The sequence below is a fragment of the Portunus trituberculatus genome, unplaced genomic scaffold (assembly GCF_017591435.1).
Source record: "Portunus trituberculatus isolate SZX2019 unplaced genomic scaffold, ASM1759143v1 PGA_scaffold_399__1_contigs__length_104998, whole genome shotgun sequence".
Taxonomy (NCBI): Eukaryota; Metazoa; Arthropoda; class Malacostraca; order Decapoda; family Portunidae; genus Portunus; species Portunus trituberculatus.
In genome coordinates this window covers 1-26670 of record NW_025541567.1, presented here as the reverse complement: position 1 = coordinate 26670, position 26670 = coordinate 1, and the positions used below count along the sequence as shown (strand labels likewise).

Genomic DNA, 26670 nt, shown 5'->3' with positions numbered 1-26670 from the left:
ACGACACAGCTTGGTGTCATGGGATTTTATGTTCCTTGTTTAATTTTGGTCTCTGTGGCCACCTTCCTATTTTTATCCAGCAGTTTTTATCGAAACGTCTTTTACGGGTTTGAGTGGGGAGTGTTCTCTCCGATGCTACTGCTCTAAATGACGGTGTCCCACAGGGAAGTATTCTTAGTGTTACGCTATTCGCAGTTGCAATAAATGGTGTTATAGATACTCTACCGGGTGGCGTTCACATCTCTTTATATGTGGACGACTTGTGCATCTCTTTTGCTGCTGCTAGGATGTCACTGATTGAGCGCAATCTCCAACTGGCGATTAATAGGGTGTCCAGTTGGGCCAACATGAACGGTTTTCGATTCTCCACCTCAAAGACCGTGTTTATGCATTTTGTTGTAATCGTGGCGTTCATCCAGATCCTGATTTATATTTAGCCAATAGACGCATCTCATGTGTGGAGGCCACTCGATATCTTGGCCTATTGTTTGACAACCGTCTTAGTTGGGTTCCCCATTTCCGTTCTCTTAAAGCGTCTTGCAGGACGGCACTATCTCTTCTTTGGGTTTTAAGTCACACCTCTTGGGGTGCGGACAGGGACACTTTGCTGCTTTTGCACCGTACACTTATACTTCCAAAGCTGGAATACGGCTGTGAGATCTACTCATTCGCAACGGATGCACGGCTACGCGTGCTTGACTCCGTGCACCATGCTAGGGTCCGCTTGGCTACGGGTGCATTTCGGACATCTCCAATACCTAGTCTATTAGTTGATGCTGGATTCTGGCCGCTCGACCTTCGGCGCCAGTCTTCGATGCTCCGGTGTTGGTTTCGCGTCCACCGTCTTTCTGATTCTGTCCCTTGTCTGTCAATATTGCGGGACTCTCGTTCGCAGGTGTATGTCACTCGACCTGGTCTCCCTAAACCATTTGGCCATCGAGTTGCAAATCTCATGGCGGATTTATTTATCGATCCCACTCCTGTGTACTCTTTCCGTCTCCCACGAGTTGGTTATTGGCAGTTTCCAGTTATCTCATTATGCCCTCCTGCCATTGATGATAAGAAGGATTTAATGCCAGCTCTGTCCCACTTTTTTATCCATTCTAATGATATTCTTGTTTTTACTGATGGTTCCAATCGTCGGTTTTAGTGTAGTTTCTCCCTTTTTTTTTTTTATCGGTGTGGCAGCCTTCCTTCAGTGGCGTCCGTTTTTACGGCGGAGCTGTCTACCATAGTCGTAGCTTTACAGAAAATTTTTACTTTCTCTGTTTCGTCTTTTACAATTTTTAGTGACTGTCACAGTGCTCTTACTGCTCTCTCTTCTACTATCTAGCTTAACCCATTGGTTTTATCAGCCCTAGAGTGGCTATATCTTCTTACCCAACGAGGATATCGTGTTGGGTTCTGTTGGGTCCCTGGTCACGTAGGTGTTCCAGGGAATGAACACGCATATCGCCTCGCTAAAGAGGCAGCAAGTCGCGCTTCATCTCCTGCCCCTGTTCCGTTTCGAGATGTGTTTCCTCTAATTAGTGAGGCAGTTGCAGCAATTTGGCAGGGGAGATGGCTAACAGGGGTAGCAACTTCGAAAATGGGAGAGCTCACTAATTCCTTTATCCCTCAGTGGACATACACCGATGTCCGGGATCGCCGTGTACAGACTTTATTGGCGCGACTGCGTATAGGTCACTCGTACCTTACACAAAGGTACCTGTTGACCAGAGACCCACAACCTTATTGTGATGACTGCTTGGTGCCGCTCACCGTGCGGCACCTTCTGGTAGAGTGCCCTAGTTTTATCGAGTTACGACACCGCTACCTCTACCGGAATCGCAGTAGCGATAGCGGTGCTTACGATCTCTCAAAGGTGCTTGGTGTAGCATGTCTGGCCCCCGGCCATGACGTGTACAGGTACCTGGGAGAAGCTGGGCTTCTCCCCAATGTATGAATTTTATTTCATTTTATTATATGTATTTTTAATATTTTATTTAACTTTTGTAATTTTAGTTTTTTTTTAGTTACCTTTTATCATATTGTTTTTAATTGTTTTTAGTTTTTATGAATATTGACTTTATTAAAATATTGTAGAGGCGCTACATGACCTATGTAGTTACGGCGCCTAAAATTAAAACCATCCATCCATCATTCCTTCTCTGAGAGACAGACTGCCGCCCTGTCAAGGGCGCCTGAGGAGCATCTGTGACCTTCGCTTCGTACATATTTTCTCACATCTTAGGTGAGAACAAGCACAAAGTTAATACTACAATTACACAAAAATAGCGTCACATATTACTTTATTGTTATGGTGGAAGTTATCAATTATTCTTTTTTTTTATATAGCATAACTACGTTAACAGCACTTTATTAATTTTCTTTGAGTGTTCATGTACATACAACTGTAGTGTTTGGGTAACTGTATTTTCCAGTGATTGCATGCTATTTTATATATTCTTTCTTTTATATCATATACTGCTATTGTAATTTTGGGTAAAACATTTCTGTGTGTCAGTGACTGCTGATGGCGAAGAAGCCCAACAAATTTGATGAATACTTAAAATTATATGAAGACGAAATTTTGCAGGAAGAAGCTAAAATCAGACAACAATGCGAGAGTAACCTCATTGATGAAGAGGAAAATGAGATAGATAACCCTGACACTCCTGAGTCAGTTACTGCGGCTGAAAGGCTCATAGATTCATATTCAAGTCAAATTTCTCAGCCTTCCGGTGATGTTCATACCTTGAGGAGTGGTAAAACATATCCTGTTCACACAACACCTGCATCCACCATGGCTACTAACACTGTAGGTTCACCAGTCACCGCTCAAACAGTAAAATTTCTTCAAACAGAAAATACTGTTAGACCTTTCACGGGCCAGGATGTGGATTACTCGGTATACACGTTCATGACCATGTGTGAGGATGTCTTGCGTCACTCGGGAACGACAGATGACGCAGACAAAATTGCTTTTGTTAGATCAAAATTAGCGCCTGGTTCACGGGCTCAAAGAATGATGGAAGGCGTTTCTTTTCTCTCCCGGAACCTTGGGCAGAATTACGATCTTTTCAAAGAGAAAATGCTGCGTATTTTTGGGGGTGGAGCTGAAACTACGCTCTTGAAACAAATCATCTCAATTGTGGAGAGTATTGAGAATGGGGACAAGGTGGAAAACCCTTGGGATGCTTCCATACCTGCAGGCAAGCAGATGGAGAGTTGTTTACGAGTACTAAGGGAACAAGGTTGGTGTGAGGGACCAAATAATACCATGATCACATTTGAAAACCTCTCAAAATTTTTTGAAATCTTCTTTTTGCTCTTTCAAGTACATGGGAAAGCGAGACATGCTTTCCTGTCTCTCAACTACACTCCAAATGACAGATTTGATGTACTTGTGTCAACTGCTGAATCCAAACTAAAGGAGGGAAAAGGCGATGGTTACCGAGAACTTGCCGGTAGAGTCTTACGCTGCAGTAGTGAGAAGCCGCCCTCTAGTTTGTTCCTATTGTAACAAAGCAGGACATCATGAGAAGAAATGCCTAAAGCGAAAGAGCGATCAAAAGAAGGCTGCGGTAAAGACAGGCTATTTCACCCCGTCAGCTCAAGCACCCCACACGGGTCAGGGGAAAGCATTGTCGACAAGGCCTAAGAATTCTATATCCACTCACACCCATGCTACCTTCTCACATACCTACCCTCATACTTCAACATCTACTTATCCTCAAACTCCTCCTCCTCCTCCTCCTCCTCCTCCTCCTTCTAGTCATCCTCCTACATCTGCTACTGGTAGGTTTGCCACGACCCATGGCCAGATGAGCACTTCCTCTTCAACACTACCCTACTTTTGCCTTGTCCATGGTTATGGGCGTCACTCATCAGATCGTTGCCGACAGATTGCACAGATGCGGGCGGAAACAGATGCGCGACGTGTTGCTGGCCCTCAGCCGGCGGGGGAAGCCGCGCGCCCCGCGACAAAAAATCCAGGTTAGATTGTCCAGATAATCAATCTGCGTTCACAGGCACGAACGACTTAGCCACATACGATAGTATTGTCGCTGCCTGTGCTCAGTCCACTATCATGGCTCTACCTACTAAAATAGGGTCGTGCGGACTCTCCTTGGCCGTGGACACTGGCGCCACTGTGAATGTCCTCTCGGAGGACTCGTTTAGAGCTATCAAACGAATCTTTCGCGGTGGGCGGTGGCCGTTACGCCAGAGTGATTTAAACCTACGTGGGTGACTGGCTCAGCTTTGAGTATTTCAGGAATGGTTACTTTACCCATACGCATAAAAGAGGACTACCCATTCATTACTTGAAATTCTATGTCACTTCTAACTTCCATCTTCCAGCTGACGGACTTCTGGGATTGTCAGATATGAAGCTTCTTGACATGCAAGTCCTTCCAAACCATAATTCAGTCACAGTTCAGGAAAGACACTTCAAGCAATGCAGGAACCTATGCCCTTATCTCTTCGTCATGACACCAAGCGAGGCGGTGGGGATAAACGTGGCGAGAGTCCCTCGTGTATACTACCGTCGGTTCATGTGTCTCCTCCCACTTTCGCGTCACCTCTCAATTGGAGATGCGTTAAAGCCACTGTGGTGGGTAACCATGAGATTCCGGATCGCGTAGCAATGCGTATCCCCATCACAGTGCCTGATGCACCAGTTAACAGTGACATATGCTTCACTGGTCCTTGTAAACTTCAGCGCCTTGCAGTGGAGTCCACACTTTCCACCGTTCAGGAAGGTAATGTCACTTCTGCGTTAGTGGTGAACGTTACGGGAGGACCAGTACGTGTGAAACATGGTCTCTACCTTGGAGATGGATTAGTTTATGATCAAAAAGTATTGCCTACTCCTTTAGACTTTCCCAAAACTTGTGTCGCAACGGTGTCATCCACCTCTGACAGCGAGCTGGGGTCGGGCCCACCTCTAAGCTCGCTTGTCAATGTTGTGGATTACCCAGAGCTGAAGCACTCGCTGTTGGATATTCTCGAAGAACGTCGCAACGTGATTGCGTTGCCTGGCTCCGTAGTACGGAGCATGCCGAACACCGTATTCTTCTCAAACCAAACACTAAACCAGTTTACATTCCAGCCTACAGACTACCTCACAGTCAGAGGGAAATTGTGGATGAGCAAATCAAAGAGATGCTCCATCAGGGAGTGATCGAACACTCACATTCCCCCTGGAACAGTCCCCTCTTCCTCGTTCCTAAAAAGTATGGTAGTTTTCACCCAGTCATTGATTTTAGGAAAGTAAATGAGGTAACAGAGGATGATCGTTACCCTCTACCAGTCCTGAGTGACTTGCTTATGTCCTTAGGTGGTGGTAATACCATTTTCAGCAGTCTTGACTTGCTGTCGGGGTACTGGCAGGTACCTATGGCGAAGGAGTCACTGCGTTTAGCACGCCATCAGGGCACTATCAGTGGTTGCGCATGCCGTTTGGACTAAAGTCTGCGCCATTTACATTCCAGCGGATGATCAATACATTGTTTACAGACATGTTAGGTAATTCTGTATATGCGTATTTGGATGACATCATCATCACCAGTAAATCTGTTGAATCTCATCTTCAGACTTTGCGTTCAGTTTTACAGCGACTGCATGAAGCCGGCCTTCGAGTAAAACTGTCAAAATGCGAGTTTTTGAAGTCCAAAATCACCTTTTTAGGGCACGTTGTCGATAGTGAGGAAATCCACACAATGGACGATAAAGTGTCTGCAGTCAAAAAATTTCCACAACCAAGAACCATCGAGAATGTGAGATCATTCTTAGGTTTAGCAGGTTACTACAGACCTTTTATTAAGGATTTTGCTAAACTTGCATCACCACTCAACCAGTTACTCAAGAAGGACGTTTAATTTCATTGGAGTGCTGCACAGTAGCGTAGTTTCCAGGATTTAAAAACAGCTCTCACACAGGCTCCCGTTCTAGCATTCCCTGACTTCTCATTATCTTTTGAACTCTACACGGACTCATCTTCGTTAGGGCTCGGCGCAGTGCTGACTCGGAGGACACATAGGGGTAAAAATCGTGTGATTGCTTATGCGAGTAGGGTTCTTAACTCTGCGGAAGCGAACTACTCAGTCACGCATCAGGAAGCTTTAGCTGTCATCTGGGCTCTTACCCATTTCCGAGATCTAATCACAGTTTTCACAGATCACGTCGCTGTCACAAATCTTTTCAAGGGACGTAATCTCAGTGGCAGGCTTGCACGCTGGTATCTTACATTGCAAAAATACTCTCTTCAGTTCAAGTACCTTCCAGGCCGTCCGAATGTCGTAGCTGACGCTCTATCACGGAATATTCCAGTGAGTGCAGTCTCTCAAGCATCCCCAGTACATAATTTTTCTCTCCAGGAACTCGGCGTGGAACAGCGAAAGCATGAGACATGGGGGAAAGTAATTTATGCTCTGGAATCTTGTGATCTTTCCAATTTGCCCTCCTTACATGTACCCTTCTCACAATTCTTTTTATCACTATCTAATGTCTTATGTAGGCGAAACCCGAAAGAAGATGGAGGCAAAGATCTTTGGGTTATTCCAGAAGTTTTTGTTCCAGTCATTCTACAACTTATGCACGATCACCCTACAGCTGGACATCCAGGTCGTGACAAAACCCTGGCTGCCGTCCGTCGTGCATATTATTGGCCTCGTATGAGAGTAGACGTTGTCGATCATGTTTCGCGTTGCGTTAGCTGCGCTAAGCATAAGGGCGTTACGTCTGGTCCTGCGCCTATGCTAGGATACCCACCACCTGCACAACCATGGGATGTAGTTGCAATGGACCTTCTGCAGCTTCCTAAGAGTCGCCAAGGCTCCCAGTACCTCTTGGTTTGCGTAGATCATTTCTCTCGTTTTGTAGTTTTGTCCCCGGTAAAAGCTAAGACAGCACCTGCGATTGCACATGCGCTAGTTACGCACTTGTTCTGTCCTTACACCACTCCACGTGTTCTCCTTAGCGATAATGGCACGGAGTTCAGAAATGCCTTGCTATCGGAGATCTGCGCTAAGTATAACATCAAACAGACGTTTACCGTAGCTTACCATCCAAGTTCAAATGGCCTGGTAGAGAGGGCGAATCGTAAAATCCTTGAAGCCCTCCGTCATGTTGTCACTAGCTTACATGACAACTGGGAAGACTGGATTCCTCAGGTTGCGGCTTGCATTAATGGTTCGGTATGTGAATCAACTGCGAAAACCCCCACTACATTCTCTATGGAGTAGATAAGAGATTGCCATACGACTTGTTGGCGGGTCCTCTAAGCCTGTCTATAACATAGATGACTACTCTTCCCAGCATCTGCGAGTTTTCACAGACATACATAAAAGGTTAGGGAGAAATTGCTTGCTTCTAGGAATGAGATGATGCAGCAACAACACAAGCGTGCAACTCCTATCACCTTTAGAGTAGGAGATATGGTGATGGTTCAAGCGCCCCGAGGGAATCCAAATTGTCCCCTAAGTTCATGGGTCCGCGCTTAATTGTCAGCGAGGGTAATGGTAACAAGTTTGCAGTTTTGACCCAGCTCTCAATACTGTAGAAATGGTTCACAGTGACAGGCTCAAGATAACTAAGGCTTCTGATCCAGCTTTGGATAGTCGCACTTGCATACCGAGTAATAATCCTCCAACCACTGCCATCCCACCTACTAGTCATCCTACTCACTCTTATAATCTCAGGTCACGAACCTAACGCAACGCTTTCTTGCAGCAATGGCGTTTTTCCTGCTTCTCTGGGGAACATTAGGGACTGCATTGGCTACTCCAACACATCTCAAGCCAGGGGCACTCGTTGCGCCCTTGGGAACAGTGACCCTAGTGGAAGATGCGTTGTTCGTCCGCTATTCTTACTCCACTCTTCACTCAGTGCCGGGAGTCCTGAGGGGCGTTGCTTCAAGCTTAGCGGAGATGGTTCGGCGAGTGGAGGTTGAACTCGCCGAACAGACAGACACACCATCTTATCCTCATTCCACTTCTATTCTCAACCTCCTAAAGACTCGCTTAACTTTTCTCTCTAACAAACTTGCTACCGCTACGTACGACTTTTCTAAACACCCAATGCATGCTCGGAACAAGCGAGGATTGATCAATGCCTTCGGTAAAATTTCCCAAACTCTCTTTGGTACAGCGATGGATGAGGATGTACAGGATTTACGTGAACGCTACAATCATCTTGTCAACATTGCAACTACTAATAGACGAGTCATTAATATGCACAGTAAACACATTGCTAGTCTGGAATCACATTTGAAAGATCTCCTTGGCCATACCAATCACCTTCGTAGTGTACTTAACGATGCAATAGTTCGCATAGCTGAATTGACGGACTTTGTTCTCGTAGATCAGTCACTGGAAGTTTTAGAATCCGCTCTAGATGCCATGCTTTCCTATAATTCTGTCCTCATCCAAAACCTTGTTAATGCCAGCCGGGGTATAGTAACTGCTGCTCTTTTCCCTGTCGCTGATCTAATCAAGACGCTTGACATTGGACAGACTATTTTCAAATTACAACCTTTGTTTAACCGTGATATTGTGGAACATTATTATCCCATCTTAGAAACGGTTCTCACGCTTGAAGCTGTCGTCATCTATGTTCCTTTCAAATCAATGGACACCTTTCATGCTTATGAAATCATTCCTTTTCCATTCTCTATTAACACCTCTGTCCTAATCCTAGACTTACCTCCTACTCTGGTTTTGATTGCAAAGGATTTTTCCGTGTATACCACTACCTCAAGGGACTCGCTGAGTAGCTGCATGTCATCGTATTTACACCGATATCACTGCGATGCTACCCTTTTATTTTTCGCCCCATTGTAGGGAATATGTGCGAGGTCATCCTTACTCGTGTTCACGCAGAGGATGCTCTCTTAACTTGTCCCTATAGACATATAGTTCCACAGGCCATTTTTCAACATCCGTTCCATGGTTATCATTACTTCTTCCCAACTCCCATCCCTCTCGCAGTTGTTTGTCCGAATGGTACAATGTATGAGAGGGTTGTTGGTCATCATGCAGTTCACAATTTTTGTCATGTTACGTCTACTAATCTGACCACCTATCCTAAACGTCTCTACGAAGCTTTACTGTCAATATATCTGCTCCTCATCTTTTCCCTTTATCTATTTTGCAAAATCTATCTTTTTACAGGCTTTCCTATGTTACTAACACCTTACATGAAATTAGATTTTCAAACCAGTCAGAATTTGCTCAAGCCTTAGAAGAGTCTCTTCCAGAGTACCTCGATCCTGTTGTTTTCTATCCTAGTCTCTTAGTTCCTATTCTCCTGACCATTTGCATTTTACTTCCTCTCTTTATTTGTGTTTACAAAGCCTTTATTCTAATCTTCATGCTGCTAAAGTTGCCCAGCGGCGATTTCACTCTCAACCATGAACATCCTGTAGTACACCTTAACACGGCTAGGTACATGATTAGAATATTTCTATGTATGCTTTCTTTTTATGCCGCGAGGACGCGGCAGGTATGTGACCGAGCGGTGTTAGGGTATGAATTGTATATAATTATTTTTTCCTTGTTTTTACACACAGCTGTGAGAAGCGAGGCTGATCTTAGCGAAGAGCACATCCTTTCATTTTCATGTGCAAGCACTTCTTATGCTAAGTCAGTATACGTTCCCACAGGCTCAGTGTGGGAACCTCTGGTTGCTGGATTATATATATGTAATTATAACAGCATAGACATATATTTAGTACTATCATATATTTTATTTTTTTCATTTATAATTAAGTAATACTTTAATTATTGTAACCAATGCATTTGTAACTGTTCTTTAATATATGAGTCGGTCACCGGTGTCAGTGAGTTTTTGTTGACGAGAGATTGACAAGACGGAGCTACATTAGTTGGAGTCTGACGAACACACGAGCTGGCCGTTGTGCTCCCCCGGGCGTTTACCAGGGAGCTGTGGACTTTGTGTGTGTGTACAAGACTATCCTTGTGTAGTGTAAATAACTGTATTATTAATATAAGAGAAACCCAAGCTGTGTTTTCGTTAACTCCCCTGAGAAGACAGTGTGAGAGAGTTCCTGAACTAACGACACTGCTACTCTTGTCCCCTCTTCGTGGTAACATAACATTGACCACAACAATGTCATCACGAGGCCTTTTAAAGAATATCCTGATGAGGATGCTTACGTGGTCAGAGCTTCCCACCGGGGCTAGTGAGGAGCAATGTACCTCATGGGCTTTGAGGTCTGTGATGACAGGATCTAGGGTGGAGCCGGAGCGATGGGTGGGGAAGGTAACGTGGTTAGTGAGGTCAAACACTTCCAGCAGGGAGTCAAAAGCGTGCTGCACTCTGGAAGGGATTTAGGTCTCCGAGAATTATCATATTTTCACACTGGTGGGTCGTGAGGAGGCGATCAATATTATCCGTGAGGAACTGTAGTAATGCTGCGCCCTGAGATGGTGGGCAGTAACACCCAACACTCAGCATACCTCGGCTATCCTCACCTACCAGTTTCAGTAATATCATCTCGAGTTCCGTGGGGATGGGCGTGTCCAGCACTGCGACACTGAGGCTCGACTTGTATCAAAATGCCACGCCACAGCTCTGTTTAGAGCGGTCCTTCCTAAGCCGCAGTGGTACAGTGGAACCATGCGTGCTTTTAGATCCGAGGGTCTCCAAGCGCACGGGTTCGAATCCTGTCCACGGTCCGAGTGTAGGTTGGGCTTCCTCACTCGGGGCAACGGTTTCCTAGCGGGTGGGCTTTGAGATAGGGGATACCCAAAAAGTATCCCCTTTAGCCCATAAATTCCTGTTAAAAGCCCACATGGTATAAATAAAAAAAAAGTCGAGTACCCTTTTATCGTCGCATAGGTCGCAGGCACATTATCATCTGACAAAGTTTCGCACACGAACACTAAGTCGGCGTCATTTTTCAATATGAACCTGTGCGTGAGTCCACCCACATTTGTGTGAAAACCACGAATGTTTGCCGACACTATGCTTCGTTTATAGCACCCATGGCCTGAGGGTGATGTTACCAGAACCATGGTGTCCTTGGGGAGGTGGGTAACGCTCACTAAGCTGATGTGGTTGTAAGAGGTGGTGGCTGGTTGGTCCTTGAAGTGAGGCGGTGGTTGGTCCCCAGGCCGTGCCGTATCCCTGTTGTGGTTGAGATTGTGGGTGTCTCTAAGCTGCACTTCTCAACACAGCAAGAGTCTCTTGTGATCCTAATCTGACCGCTTGAATTAAGTCAGAGAGTCGCCTGTCAGCCAGCCTCTCCTTGCAAGTATCTTGCAAGTGGTATTTGTTCTTACAGTACTAGCAGGATTGAAGCCTCGGGCACTGCTGCCAGGTATGGCCCTGTCGGCGATAGCGGGGGGACCTTGGTTGTACTCTCTCCCTCTCACCCTCTGCCCGTAATCCACTGTCCTCACTCCCCCCGACCCAACGAGAAGGGATGACTCACTCTCTCTCTCTCTCTCTCTCTCTCTCTCTCTCTCTCTCTCTCTCTCTCTCTTTTTTTTTTTTTTTATTTAAACAAAACTTTATACAAAGGAACATGTACCCAAAGGCGCACTGTCGTGTGCTACCTATTCTAAGGGTACTACAATCTATTTCTCTACAATATTTACAAGACTTAAAAATAGATAATATACAAGATGGTCAGCATGTAAATGGAGCACTATTCGTTTCACTTCACTAGCACTATTCACGCACTGCACTACACTGAGTGTCACGTCACAAAGAGTGTCAGAGGAGTTGGCAGTGTCTGTCTCCACTTATGTGCCATCAGTTTGACACTGTGTGTGTTCATCTCCTGGACGTGAGGCACCGCGGCCGTGAACAAGTTCCACATCCTGGAGACGCGTCCTGCGAAGGTGCGTTGATGCTGACACCCGTGGGATCGCGGCACCTCTACGGCGTCACCACCATTGAGCACCGTTCTCGTGCTCCGTGCGGTGACTCTTAGAGGATGACGCAGCCCTGCCAGATGTGGCACTCTTTGCACCTGTGCCTTATGGAACACTACGATCGCCGCCACGTCTCTGCGGTGTTCCAGTGAATCAAGGGGACGCTCAGGCTCTGGGTGAGGTGGTAGTGCAGCATCTACTAGCCGTATGGCGCGGCGTTGGATGCTGTCCAGTCTCCTTCTGTGTGTGGCGGCACAGGACATCCAGGAGAGAGCTGCGTATTCAAGGTGGGGCCGCACCTGTGCCTTGTACAGCAGCAGTCTCCCCTTCCTGTCGAGGAAACTGGCGATCCTTCTGAGAGCGGAGATCCTGTGAGAGGCTTTCTTGGCAATGGTTTTGACATGCCTGTCAAACCTCAGCCCTCGATCCACCTCCACTCCAAGTATCTTGACGTCATCTTGGAGTGGGAGAGCAGCAGCGCCAAAGACAACTTTCCTGCCATTGCTGCCATGGCGGCTGGGGACCGAGAGACAACCATTGCTTGTGTCTTCTCCGGCGCGAATGTCACTTGCCAGCGAGCACCCCACTCCTTTATCACTCGTAGCTGCTGATTGATGGCCTCAGCAGCCCGCCCACTGTCCTGGCGTGGATAGGTATAGGAGAGGTGCAGTCATCAGCATAGGCCATGACTCCTGGCAGTAGCTGGAGAAGATCATCCACGTAGATATTCCACAGGAGTGGGCCAAGAATTGAACCCTGTGGCACTGATGCCTCCACAGGCAGGGACTCAGATGTTTGCCCGTTGACAACCACCTTGAGGCTTCTGTCCTGCAGGTAATTTCCCAAGAGTCGTAGCAAGCCACCCTGGATGCCTTTAGCACGAAGCTTTTCTAGTAATCCGTTGTGCCATACTTTATCAAAAGCTCCTGCTATGTCCAAAGCAACCACTATAGTGTCCTTGCCGTCGTCGAGGGCGTCCTGCCAATGCCTGGTGAGAAGCATCATTAGGTCGGAGGTTGACCTTCCAGGTCTGAACCCAAACTGTTGGTCTGAGAGGAGGGCATTGTCCTTGAGATGTCTACACACCACCTCTGCCACGACCCTCTCAAACACTTTACCCACCACTGACAACAGGGATATGGGTCTGTAGTTTTTTGGGTCCGTCCTGGAGCTTTTTGTGTGCAGGAACTACTCGAGCCTCCTTCCACACTGAAGGCCAGACGTTTTCCCGTACACAAGTTGTGAAGACTTGGGTGAGAGGGGCAGCCAGTTCCTGGGAGCATCGCTTCAGCAGGTGCGGGCTGATGTCATCAGGGCCGGTGGCTTTCTGTGTGTCCAGCCCCGCAATAATCGCTTCACCTGCTGATGCGTCACCTCCACCATGGTGACAGTCTTCTCACATTGCTGGACCAGCTGAGGCGGTGGCTGCTGTGGATTCCCGACCTTCATTTTTCCAGCAAACAAGGAAGCCAGCAACTGTGCCCTCTCCTTACTGCTGGTGGCGACAGTACCGTCCTGCTTGCTGAGGGAGGGATGGATTCTTGGTGGCCAGTTCCTTGTTTGTCCTTAACAAGAGACCACCAAGTTTTGTTTCCTACGCCAGTGCCACACAGTTTCCGGCGCAGGCTTTCCTCCCACTTTTTTAAGGCCCACTTGCTGGTTACCACCATCCTCCTGCATGCAGCCCTGTGCAGGTCCTTGTTGCGCCGAGTCGGGTTCCTCTTGTAGCGGAGCCAGGCAGCATACTTTGCCTCGGCAGCAACACGGCAACGGTAGCCAAACCATGGCTGATCCGTCGATCTGGTGGTGTATTCCCTGTGTGGGACGTGGCGTCTCTGGAGGGCGAGAAGGTGAGAGGTGAGTGCAAGTGCTTCACTCTCTGCTCCTCCCTGTAGCAGAGTGGCCCATGGGGTGTGGGTCAGGTCGCGGCGCAGGGAAGCCCAGTCTGCTTTGTTCCACAGCCAGATGGTGCGGGTGGTGGCCTCGTCCTGAGCCACGCCCACTTCCAGCTGTGTCAGTACAGCGTGATGGTCAGAGCTGCCCACGAGCCCCAGCTGATGACACTGAAGCTTGTCTTCCTGGTAGTCTGAGATGACAGGGTCTAATGTCCCTCCTCGTTCATGTGTGGGGAAGGTGACATGATCTGTCAGACCCTGCACCTCAGGAGATTCTCGTAGCGTCTCTCTCTCTCTCTGTCTCTCTCTCTCTCTCTCTCTCTCTCTCTCTCTCTCTCTCTCTCTCTCTCTCTCTCTCTCTCTCTCTCTCTCTCTCTCTCTCTCTCTCTCTCTCTCTCTCTCTCTCTCTCTCTCTCTCTCTCTCTCTCTCTCTCTCTCTCTCTCTCTCTCTCTCTCTCTCTCTCTCTCTCTTTTTTTTTTTTATTTAAACTAGGTTACATGTGTTGTACATACCAGAGGTCTGAGACTATGGTATAGTTCAGGCCTATCTTGGCAACAAAAGAAAATACACAATATTTACAGAAGTGAGACAAGTTGATAATTTGATAATAGTATATAATTACACACTTTCACTGCACTTATTGGTGTCACACTAGCACTTTAGCCACTCGTTCACGCCTCTTTTGTACGCCTGGAGGCATGTAGAGTGGTGTATGTTGTGTCTTGCACCAGCCGGTTCCACATGCGGCTGTAACGAGGGAGGAAGGAACGGAGGTGACTCTCGGTCCTCGCAAAGGGCACAGTCACAGTGAGGTGGTGGTCTATTAGGCCGGCGGTTCGAGTGTCATGTGTGGGGATGGATGGGGTGGCAGGCGTAGTGGTGCCAGGTGTGGAGTCTGTTGCCTGAGGGCCTTGTACATGACGCACAGGCCCGCCACGTCTCGCCGCTGCTGTAGAGGTTGAAAGTTGGGCTGCTGGTCCTGGTTCCTCATTTGCACCATCCTCTGCGCTCTTGCCTGGATCCTGTCAAGCCCGGCAAGATAGGAGGGTGGGCAGGAGGACCAGGTGAGGGGCGTACTCCATGACGGGCCTGACCTGGGCCCTGTAGAGGGACGCTATCCCCGGACCGTCGAGCAACTTCCCAACGCGTCGGACACAGCTCAGCCTCCACGCCGCATCCCTGGCAACCCTCCTCACGTGGGTGGTGAAAGTTAGGCCTGCGTCTACTTCCACCCCCAGGATGGAGATAGACTGCTGGAAAGGCAGCCTTTTGCCTTCAAGAAAGAAGGCTGGGGGATGGGCGTCTTCTCGCCGCCTGGAGATGTGCAGGACTTGAGTTTTCTCAGGGGCGAGGGTTATTTGCCAGCGGCAGCTCCAGGATGCAATAACTTGCAGGACAGCGTTGATTCTGTCCACCGTGTTCTGCCGGTGGTTCCTGTCGCTGATGAAGGTGAGGGTGCAGTCGTCTGCATAAGCTTTGGCCTCGGGGACTAGTTGCAGTATGTCATTGAAATATACACACCACAACAGAGGCCGAGGACACTGCCCTGAGGACGCTGGCTTTGATATGGTGTTGGGAGGACGAGTGGCCATCAACAACAGTGTGCAGGGTTCTGCCATGAAGGTAGTCCTCCAGGAGGTGCAGCAGTCCTCCACACACTCCAAGGCTCCTCAGTTTGGCTGCCATTCCCTTGAACCACACTCTGTCAAAAGCACCGGCGATATCCAGGGCAACGACGAACACCTCTTTCCCACTGTCTATCGCGGTGCTCCACTCCGTAGAGTTTAGGAGAAGCAGGTCGGCTGCCGACTTACCCTGCCTGAACCCAAACTGCTTTGAGTTAAGGAGGTGGTGGGCGTCGAGGAAGGCGGTGACTTTTCTCGTGATGAGGACTTCCAGCGTCTTCCCCACCACGGAGAGAGAGAGATGGGCCTGTAGTTCTTAGGATCCGCCCTGCTACCCTTCTTGTGTACAGGCACCACTCTGGCCTGCTTCCAGAGTGCTGGCCATGTTTGGGAAGTGAGGCATTCCCGGTAGAGCTGGGTGAGTGGAGTGGCGAGCTCAGCTGCACATTGCCTGAGTATGTGAGGGCTGATGTTGTCTGGTCCCAGAGCCTTCTTCGTGTCGGTCTTGCTGAGCAGGGCCATCACCTCCTCCATGGTGATGTGCAGGCTGTCCAGCTCAGCAGTTGTTAGCACTGGGATCCTGGGTGGAGTGTTGTTTGGGTGGGTAACACTCATTTTGGTGGAGAAGTGGGCGGAGAATAGCTCGGCTTTGTCCCTCCCTCTCGTCACTACCTCACCGCTCGGTGTGGTGAGTGGGGGGATGGTGGAGTCCGTGGCCAGGCCCTGCTGCTGCTTCAAGCTACTCCACCACTCCTTCTTACCAACATTCTGACCTGAGAGCTTTGCAGTCAGGTCAGTCTTCCACCTTGGATGGCGGCTTTTTGCGCGTTGGCCATGTTGCGGCAGGCAGCTTTATATGACTCACGGTTGGCTTGGGTGCTGCTTGCTCTCAGTCGTCGCCAGGCCCTGCTCTTCAAGTCCGCCGCCTCACGACAGCGAAATCCAAACCATGGCTGATCCCCTGGTCTTGATTTATATGTCTGGCAGGGCACATACTTTGACTGAAGGGACAGCAGGTGACTGGTGAAGGCCTCCACCTGTTCGTTAAGGGTGCCAGTGAGACGATCCTCCCAGTTTGTCTGGCTGAGCTCAGCTCTCAGTGCCTCCCAGTCAGCTCGCCGCCAAAGCCAGTTGGTGCGCGTTGTCGGTTCATCCTGTCCACCCTCACTTTCACTGTCGTAAGGATGGCCACGTGGTCAGATGACCCAGGGGTACCGAGTGGGCGGCAGGTGACTAATCCCTCTGGCAGATCGGTAATTACTGGATCGAGTGAGGAGCCAGAAATATGGGTTGGGAAGTCGACATGGTTAGTGAGCCCAAAATCTGTTAGCAAGTCATCAAATGCCCTCGCCACAAGGTGCTGGTTGAGGTCACCAATGATGATGAGGTGTTTGCAGGCTTGCTGGTACAGTAGGGCATCCAGATTAGTGTGGATAAAGTGAAGAGGCTCACTTCCCTGCCACTGAGGGCGGTAACACACACAAAGGAGCACTGCTTCATTATTGTGTGTCCACACCTTAAAAATATGAGCTCAGGTGCTCTCTCTCTCTCTCTCTCTCTCTCTCTCTCTCTCTCTCTCTCTCTCTCTCTCTCTCTCTCTCTCTCTCTCTCTCTCTCTCTCTCTCTCTCTCTCTCTCTCTCTCTCTCTCTCTCTCTCTCTCTCTCTCTCTCTCTCTCTCTCTCTCTCTCTCTCTCTCTCTCTCTCTCTCTCTCTCTCTCTCTCTCTCTCTCTCTCTCTCTCTCTCTCTCTCTCTCTCTCTCTCTCTCTCTATGGAAGGATGCTTTTTAAATTTACCAGTACCTAATAAGTAATTTACAACTACATATAAGTGTGTGTGTGTGTGTGTGTGTGTGTGTGTGTGTGTGTGTGTGTGGAAAGTGAGTGACCTGACTGACCTCACCCCTGAATTGGGTCGACCATTTAGGGTTCAAGTTAAGGAGGACGGAGCAGCAAGAGGAGGAGGAGGAGGAGGACGAGGAGGAGAAGGAGGAGGAGGAGGAGGAGGAGGAGGAGGAGTCTAACAGGTGTTAGTAGGCACTTGTTGTAGTAGGATAGTATAAGTATATAATATACCGCGCGCGTTGTTCCGGTCTGTGTTATCACAGTCTGTGGACAAGGCGGGTGCAAACATAATACTTCATAGAAGTGGGTGGAATTGTCCTTGTGGGCGGTTTCTCTAGGGGGTATTAAGGCCTCGCCCTGTTACACATAGCATCAACTATTTATAAATTCTACTTGGTTGGGTACAGGAGGAAAAGGAGTTGTTGAGGAGATTCCCTAACAATGGGGGAGATTATACACTGTTGGCGACCTTGAAAGAACCTGAGGGTTACCTCGGCTGCGAGTTGTAGTAGTGGGGACTCTGTGGAGTGATTTAAAATCCCCACTGTACTGACTGTAACAAAGTTGGCGATTTTGCCAGCATAACCGTCTAGTGAGCTGTAGCAGCTAACCGCAGCCGGTGGGGTGAACCCGTAACAATATATATATATATATATATATATATATATATATATATATATATATATATATATATATATATATATATATATATATATATATATATATATATATATATATATATATATATATATATATATATATATATATATATATATATATATATATATATATATATATATATATATATATATATATATATATATATATATATATATATATATATATATATATATATATATATATATATATATATATATATATATATATATATATATATATATATATATATATATATATATATATATATATATATACACCGTTTGTGAAATTGCCCATTTCATGAAATGGGCAAACCCAATTCATGAAATGAACCTAACCTAACCTAACCTAACCTAACCATTTCATGAAATGGCCACTCCATTGAACATTTCATGAATTGGGTTAGGTTAGGTTAGAATTAGGTTCATTTCATGTTTGCCATTCATGAAATGGGCAATTCTAAACAGTGTGTACACATATATATATATATATATATATATATATATATATATATATATATATATATATATATATATATATATATATATATATATATATATATATATATATATATATATATATATATATATATATATATATATATATATATATATATATATATATATATATATATATATATATATATATATATATATATATATATATATATATATATATATATATATATATATATATATATATATATATATATATATATATATATATATATATATTATCCGAAACAGGTTGATTTCTGAAATCGTATTTTCAACAGGAAAGCAATAACTAAGGTAGCTACGAGCAGCATCTTTAATGGGCCAAACGTTTCGACATTTCATCTTATGTCATCATCAGTGGTCTAAAATAAAATAAAACGATAAAACAAATATAAGTATAAAAGAATAAAGTAAAAATACAAAGAGAATTACAATGGTAAAATTCACACTATCATAAGTGGGTATGCTGACAGAGTATTGTTGAGGATGGCTTTACTTGGGAAATATATAGGGATTCAGTATTCTTAAACTGTGTCTATTACAGGTGGCGAGGATACGGAAATGACTTGGGTTGAACCTTACATGAGAGGCAGTGGTCCCGTATCGCGGAAAATGGGGCGTTGTGTAGCGGGCGCCCTGTTCTGGCAGACTGGCCTAAATGCTCGCTGGCTCGGTTTATAAGTGAGCGCAAGGTGCTACCACATACTCAGCCTGGCAGCTGGGACAAGTGAAACAATAAACAGCCGACGAGCGTAAGGCAGTTGGCAGAGTGTCCTTAAAGAGGAAAAAACTACTTATACATAGACTATTTGTAGACACAATACGAAAATGTTTATCAGGATAATATTTTGTAAGTTTTCATATAGACCCTTTCTAATTTCTTGAAACCTCACCTAAAATGGAATACGTAAATAGATTGTTTCTTTGGCAACAGTGGTAATTGGATGTTTAAGAAGGTATTTACTTTGGAGAAAGTTATTCAGAGTTTTCTCAAACAGGTTGGTGGTGAAGCCATTGTTATAGAAAAATCCTTTAGGAAAGTAACTTCATTATGGAAATTTAGGTAAGAGACAGAGCAAAGGCACGGTGTAAGAGGGTACGGACTGAATTGATTTTGAACCGGAAACTGCAAAAGCTGAAAAACTAATACCGAGGCCAGAAAATGTAGGTTTACGATAAATAGAGGTGGAAAGTCTACCATTGATTTTTGTGATGTTTAGGTCAAGGAAGGATTTGTGAGTCTATTTCAGATTCCATAGTGAACTTGATATTGTCATGTTGTGAGTTAAGGTAATGTAGGAAATGGTCTGCATGTGATGCTTCCTTAAAAAACACCAACGTATCATCAACATATCGTATATATGACATAGGTTTGAAAGCGATAGGACAATCATCGAGCCAGTTTCGTTCGTGGTAACAAAGGAAGATGTTAGCGAAGGTGGGTCCGAGTGGTGAGCCCATCGCCACGCCGTCTGTTTGTTTATATAATTCATTGTTAAGCATCACATGCAGACCATTTCCTACATTACCTTAACTCACAACATGACAATATCAAGTTCACTATGGAATCTGAAATAGACTCACAAATCCCCTTCCTTGACCTAAACATCACAAAAATCAATGGTAGACTTTCCACCTCTATTTATCGTAAACCTACATTTTCTGGCCTCGGTATTAGTTTTTTCAGCTTTTGCAGTTTCCGGTTCAAAATCAATTCAGTCCGTACCCTCTTACACCGTGCCTTTGCTCTGTCTTCTTCTTACCTAAATTTCCATAATGAAGTTACTTTCCTAAAGGATTTTTCTATAACAATGGCTTCACCACCAACCTGTTTGAGAAAACTCTGAATAACTTTCTCCAAAGTAAATACCTTCTTAAACATCCAATTACCACTGTTGCCAAAGAAACAATCTATTTACGTATTCCATTTTTAGGTGAGGTTTCCAAGAAATTAGAAAGGGTCTATATGAAAAACTTACAAAATATTATCCTGATAAACATTTTCGTATTGTGTCTACAAATAGTCTATGTATAGGTAGTTTTTTCCTCTTTAAGGACACTCTGCCAACTGCCTTACGCTCGTCGGCTGTTTATTGTTTCACTTGTCCCAGCTGCCAGGCTGAGTATGTGGGTAGCACCTTGCGCTCACTTATAAACCGAGCCAGCGAGCATTTAGGCCAGTCTGCCAGAACAGGGCGCCCGCTACACAACGCCCCATTTTCCGCGATACGGGACCACTGCCTCTCATGTAAGGTTCAACCCAATCTCAGTCATTTCCGTATCCTCGCCACCTGTAATAGACACAGTTTAAGAATACTGGAATCCTATATATTTCCCAAGTAAAGCCATCCCTCAACAATACTCTGTCAGCATACCCACTTATGATAGTGTGAATTTTTACCATTGTAATTCTCTTTGTATTTTTACTTTATTCTTTTATACTTATATTTGTTTTATCGTTTTATTTTATTTTAGACCACTGATGATGACATAAGATGAAATGTCGAAACGTTTGGCCCATTAAAGATGCTGCTCGTAGCTACCTTAGTTATTGCTTTCCTGCTGTATATATATATATATATATATATATATATATATATATATATATATATATATATATATATATATATATATATATATATATATATATATATATATATATATATATATATATATATATATATATATATATATATATATATATATATATATATATATATATTATTACAGGTTCACCCCCGGCTGCGGTTAGCTGCTACAGCTCACTATACGGTTGTGCTGGCAAAATCGCCAACTTTGTTACAGTCAGTACAGTGGGGATTATAAATCACTCCAACCACACACACACATATATATATATATATATATATATATATATATATATATATATATATATATATATATATATATATATATATATATATATATATATATATATATATATATATATATATATATATATATATATATATATATATATATATATATATATATATATATATATATATATATATATATATATATATATATATATATATATATATATATATATATATATATATATATATATATATATATATATATGTATATATATATATATATATATATATATATATATATATATATATATATATATATATATATATATATATATATATATATATATATATATATATATATATATATATATATATATATATATATATATATATATATATATATATATATATATATATATATATATATATATATATATATATATATATATATATATATATATATATATATATATATATATATATATATATATATATATATATATATATATATATATATATATATATATATATATATATATATATATATATATATATATATATATATATATATATATATATATATATATATATATATATATATATATATATATATATATATATATATATATATATATATATATATATATATATATATATATATATATATATATATATATATATATATATATATATATATATATATATATATATATATATATATATATATATATATATATATATATATATATATATATATATATATATATATATATATATATATATATATATATATATATATATATATATATATATATATATATATATATATATATATATATATATATATATATATATATATATATATATATATATATATATATATATATATATATATATATATATATATATATATATATATATATATATATATATATATATATATATATATATATATATATATATATATATATATATATATATATATATATATATATATATATATATATATATATATATATATATATATATATATATATATATATATATATATATATATATATATATATATATATATATATATATATATATATATATATATATATATATATATATATATATATATATATAGTGTGTGTGTGTGTGTGTGTGCTTGTTTATCGGTTTTTATGTACTCGGACGCGCACACACGGCCCAATAGCTAGAGGACTTGGGTTCGATTCCTCAGTCAGGCGACAATCATTTGGGTGTGTTTTCTTTCACGTGTAGCTCCTGTTCACGTAACAGTGAGCTTGGACCCCCTGTCGCTTTAACATAAGAGTTTAAACGTATAAAATGCTGATTTATTTATGTTGTCATTCAAACATTATGTATTTATTTTGTTAAAAAAGGAAACACCTTTATGAATGAAATGTTCAATACAGTGTATAATGCAGTTCTGATGTGTGTATATTATTTTTCCTTTGGATGTACGATAATATTAGGCAAAATACGATAATTCTGGTGGTTCGGTACGACAATGTGGGCTAGAAAAGTTAACATCACTGTCTTCCACAGCCTCAATCATCCTTTCATTCGTCTCCCCACAGAGTCCCAGCATCACCACCATCCATTCCCTTCCTGTCATCTCCACTCTGTCATGCCCCAGCTCCCTCAGCACCACTTGCATCATCTCATACCTGTCTCTGGCATACTTCACACACTCCAGCACCACATGCTCTACCGCCTCATCCTCTCCTATGTCACACATCTGGCACACTTTGCTGCGGGACTCAGACCATCTATAATTCCTTGCATTCACATCCATGCACTGTGCCATAGCTCTGGAGAGAAGATCCCCACCCAGGCTTCTATTATACCACTTTTCATACATTGGGGCGTCTTTCTCTCTATACCATACCAAGGTACTCTTTTGCTCAATCCTATTCCTCCAGTCACTCAGTCCCACACCTTTCACTACTCTGTCTATCTTACTCCTCCACTTCCTTATACCCCATTCTCTACCCTCTCCATTTCTAACAATCATACTCCAGTCATTCTCTAAGTGCCTTCCTTCTACCTACTGAAAAGCCTAACTAGCTATTAGACCACTTTTCACCACCATCCTGACACACTTTTTCCCCCACTTGCTACTCCTGACATTCCACAGAAACACTTTTCTCACTATTCTAGCATCATTCATTCGCTCTAACCTAGCCACCAGATGTCACCGCTGCTACGTGTCTCTTGCTGACATGAGCTAGATTATTGTTATATTAAATCCCAGGTGCATACAGATGCATAGAACATTTATTATGATGATACTGTTGACATTCTATATCTACTTTTAAATATCCTGGATGGATAATTTTGGGAGAAGTTAGTCAAAACAAATATTTTTTAGTGATTTTTTAGTAATACTGCTATCAATATCTTAAATGCGGCATACTACAAGTCTAAAATCTATTGATTTGGATAATGAAAAAGGTAAAATCTTTGACTGTACTATATAGTATGACCAAGCTTACTCAGTAACATCGTGATATATGGATATATTTTTTTCCGTGGGAATTTTAGCATCGATTTCATCAAGATCAGGAGGCAGCAAAACAATCGAGCAAAGCATGTGTGCTCTTGTATGGAGATGATGTGGTAGTCATGAGTGAATCAGCAGAGGAGCTCCAAAGTCTCCTGGATGTTGTAGATGGCTATGGAAGAGACTTTGGGGTGAGATTCAGCAGTGAGAAGAGCAAGGTGATGGTTGTGAATAGGTCAGATGATGAAAGAAACTTGGTGTGGAGACTGGAAGAAAATGAGGTGCAACAGGCTGAGGAATACAAGTATCTGGGGATGTGGATGAGTCCATATGGCTGTGTGAAAGCAAAGAATGAAAAGATGAGTTTGGTGAACCAGTGGGTGGGTCGGCTAGGAAGTGCAGCAAGGATGAGAGCCAGCAAGTATGATGTGCTGTGAGAAATTTGGAAGAACGTGGCTGTTCCAAGCATCAAGTATGGTATGGATGTGATGACGTGGAATGAAAGTGAATTAGAGAAGCTAGAAATAGGATAGAATGGCTCTAAATGCACCAGGGTATGCAGCAATAGAGGCATTAAGGGGAGACATGGGATGGAGTACCTTCAGAGAGAGGCATGCGAAGGCAACACTGAGATTCAAGGCTAGGCTAGAACGAATGAATGATGCAAAAATAGTTAGGAAGGTGTTTCTATGGAATGTTAGGAATAGCAGGTGGGGGAAGAAGTGTGTCAGGATGGTAGTGAAGAGTGGTCTGGAAACTAGTTGGGCGTTCCAGTGAGTTGAGGGGAAGCATGTTGAGAGTGACTGGAGCATGATTGTTGGAAATGGAGAGGGCCCAGACTAGGATGTAAGGAAGTGGAAGAGAGAGATAGACAGAAGGGTGAAGTGTATTGGACTGAGCGAATGGAGGCCTAGGACGGAACAAAAGAGTACTCTGGAGTGGTATAGGAAGAAAGAGGCCCCAATGTATGAAAAGTGGTATGATGGCAGCCTGGGGGGTGACCTCCTCTTCCGAGCTAGGGCACAGTGCATGAATGTGAATGCAAGGAGTTACAGATGGTCAGAGTCCCGCAGTAAAGTGTGCCAGATGTGTGACTCGGGAGAGGACGAGACGGTGGAGCATGTGATGCTGGAATGTGTGAAGTATGCCAGAGACAGATATGAGATGATGCAAGTGGTGCTGAGGGAACTGGGGGATGCCAGGGTGGAGAAGACTGGAAGGGAATGGATGGTATTGCTGCTGGACTGTGTGGAGACACGAATGAAAGGATGATAGAAGCTGTCAAGGAGTTCCTGGAGAGAATGTGGAGTTCCAGATGCAGGGATTAGTAGTATTCAGGATGGTGTCTGGTTTAGGTTCTTGCCGCCTTTTTTTCTTTTTGTCCCCTACAGGAGCTGCGGATACTAAGGCCCCAGGAGAAATTCTGGGACACCTGTAGAATCAAGATCAAGATCAAGATCAAGCATATCACTGGATAGGTATAGACTGAAGAGAGAAAAATATGAGAAGTTTTTCTCCTCCTCATGGCATAGTGGCATGGATATTACAGCAAGAATTAACTATTTGTCCAACAATGTGTTTGCTAAGTTAAACAGGTGGCCAGCCCAGGTTGGGTTAAGCCTCGGTCACAATACACATAAATATCTGTGGGATCCCATCCATATTGATGGAGAGGACGCGACCCATCCACAGGTTCTGGTCAGACTGCAGTGACTGCACATGCTCAGTTGCTCACCAAGGAACCAGCGGGAACTTGTGTGTTACTCCTCCTTGAAGAAAATTTCTGCATTTTCGGGCTAAATGTGAGTATAAAGCTAATTTGATATCCCCAATGTATTTTTTGTCATTGCAAAAATGTTATAACTATGGAAACATCGGGCAAAATAATGTGAGACAGTCCTGAAGGGGGTTAGTCAAAATAACGTCTGCACCTAAGCAGTTATTAGCCATATGTGGATCTAATTTAGATTAGATAAGGCGTTCTTCTCACCTCATATGACTACATATATATATATATATATATATATATATATATATATATATATATATATATATATATATATATATATATATATATATATATATATATATATCTTCTTGATTTATGATGAGAAAGGTGAAGGTTTTACACCAGGCATAACACTGGGAAACAGCTACCTACGTACTGTCGGCACATTGTCATGATTCATACATATTTTTTTTTTTTTTTGTTTGTTTGTTTATTGTTGTTTTCATGTTGTTTTTTTTTCATACACTGCAGCAGCATAGTTAAGTTAGGTTGGGTTAGATTAGGCTTGAATAGAAGAAATTTCCATATTTTAGGGAAATTCCCCCAAAAATAAATAAAAAAATAGACATAACCTAAACCTAACCTAACCTAGCATAGCATAGCCTAACCTAACCAAACCAAACCTTAACCTAACCTAGTCTAATGTAACCTAACTTAACCTAACCCTGCCGTTGCAAAAATAGGAAAAATTTCCCAAGGTTAGAGTAGATTCTTAAAAATTCCCCTGAATTAGAGGATCGGAGGTTCTTCTCACCTCATATGACTATATGTATGTCTTCTTGATTCATGATGAGAAAGGTGAAAGTTGTACACCAGGCATAACACTTGGAAACAGCTATCTACTGTCGGCACATTGTCATCATTCATACATTGTTTTTGTTGTTTTATCTTTTTTATACACTGCAGCTGAATAGATAGGTTATGTTGGGTTAGTTTAGGCTTTGATAGAACATATTTTCTATTTTTTGGGAAATTCCCTTAAAACAGCAGAGAGAGCAACACTCTTCCCAGGATACTCGAGTTGCCAGTTCTTAATTAGAATTATTGTTTCCATATATTAGTAAGTTGATCTGTGTGGTTTTGAGTTTTAAGTGACACACACATGTTGTTTTCATGTTTACTGTCGACTGGCTTAATACACTTC

The 26670-nt window shown here is 43.0% G+C and overlaps 2 protein-coding genes and 1 long non-coding RNA gene across 3 annotated transcripts; 1 reads left to right on the top strand and 2 right to left on the bottom strand.

Moving 5' to 3' along the window:
- The first annotated feature begins 2171 nt into the window (after positions 1-2171).
- Positions 2172-9084, top strand: LOC123500547. The gene is made up of 2 exons (XM_045249238.1): positions 2172-2233; positions 7717-9084. Exon 2 carries the CDS (start codon positions 7719-7721, stop codon positions 8823-8825), a length of 1107 nt encoding a protein of 368 aa, XP_045105173.1. The 5' UTR covers positions 2172-2233; positions 7717-7718; the 3' UTR covers positions 8826-9084.
- Positions 9085-15565: 6481 nt separating this feature from the next.
- Positions 15566-17327, bottom strand: LOC123500546. The gene is made up of 3 exons (XM_045249236.1): positions 17308-17327; positions 16403-16579; positions 15566-16223 (listed from the first exon to the last, which is right to left on the bottom strand). The coding sequence occupies exons 1-3, from the start codon at positions 17325-17327 to the stop codon at positions 15566-15568; spliced, it is 855 nt and encodes a 284-aa protein (XP_045105171.1).
- A 1378-nt stretch (positions 17328-18705) lies between these two features.
- Positions 18706-19106, bottom strand: LOC123500549. Its single transcript, XR_006673376.1, has 2 exons — positions 18989-19106; positions 18706-18768 (listed from the first exon to the last, which is right to left on the bottom strand). It is a non-coding gene; the product is annotated as an uncharacterized LOC123500549 (long non-coding RNA).
- Between the last annotated feature and the right edge of the window lie 7564 nt (positions 19107-26670).

What these genes read in the sequence shown, in the direction of transcription:
- LOC123500547 (XM_045249238.1), top strand. Translation starts at nt 7,719, where the DNA reads ATGGCGTTTTTCCTGCTTCTCTGGGGAACATTAGGGACTGCATTGGCT.
- LOC123500546 (XM_045249236.1), bottom strand. Translation starts at nt 17,327, where the DNA reads ATGGTCGACCCAATTCAGGG. An exon ending in ATGGTCGACCCAATTCAGGG is followed by an intron (nt 16,580 to 17,307) that starts GTGAGGTCAGTC and finishes TCCTTACGACAG; the next exon opens with TGAAAGTGAGGGTGGACAGG. An exon ending in CTGCTGTCCCTTCAGTCAAA is followed by an intron (nt 16,224 to 16,402) that starts GTATGTGCCCTG and finishes ACGCGCAAAAAG; the next exon opens with CCGCCATCCAAGGTGGAAGA.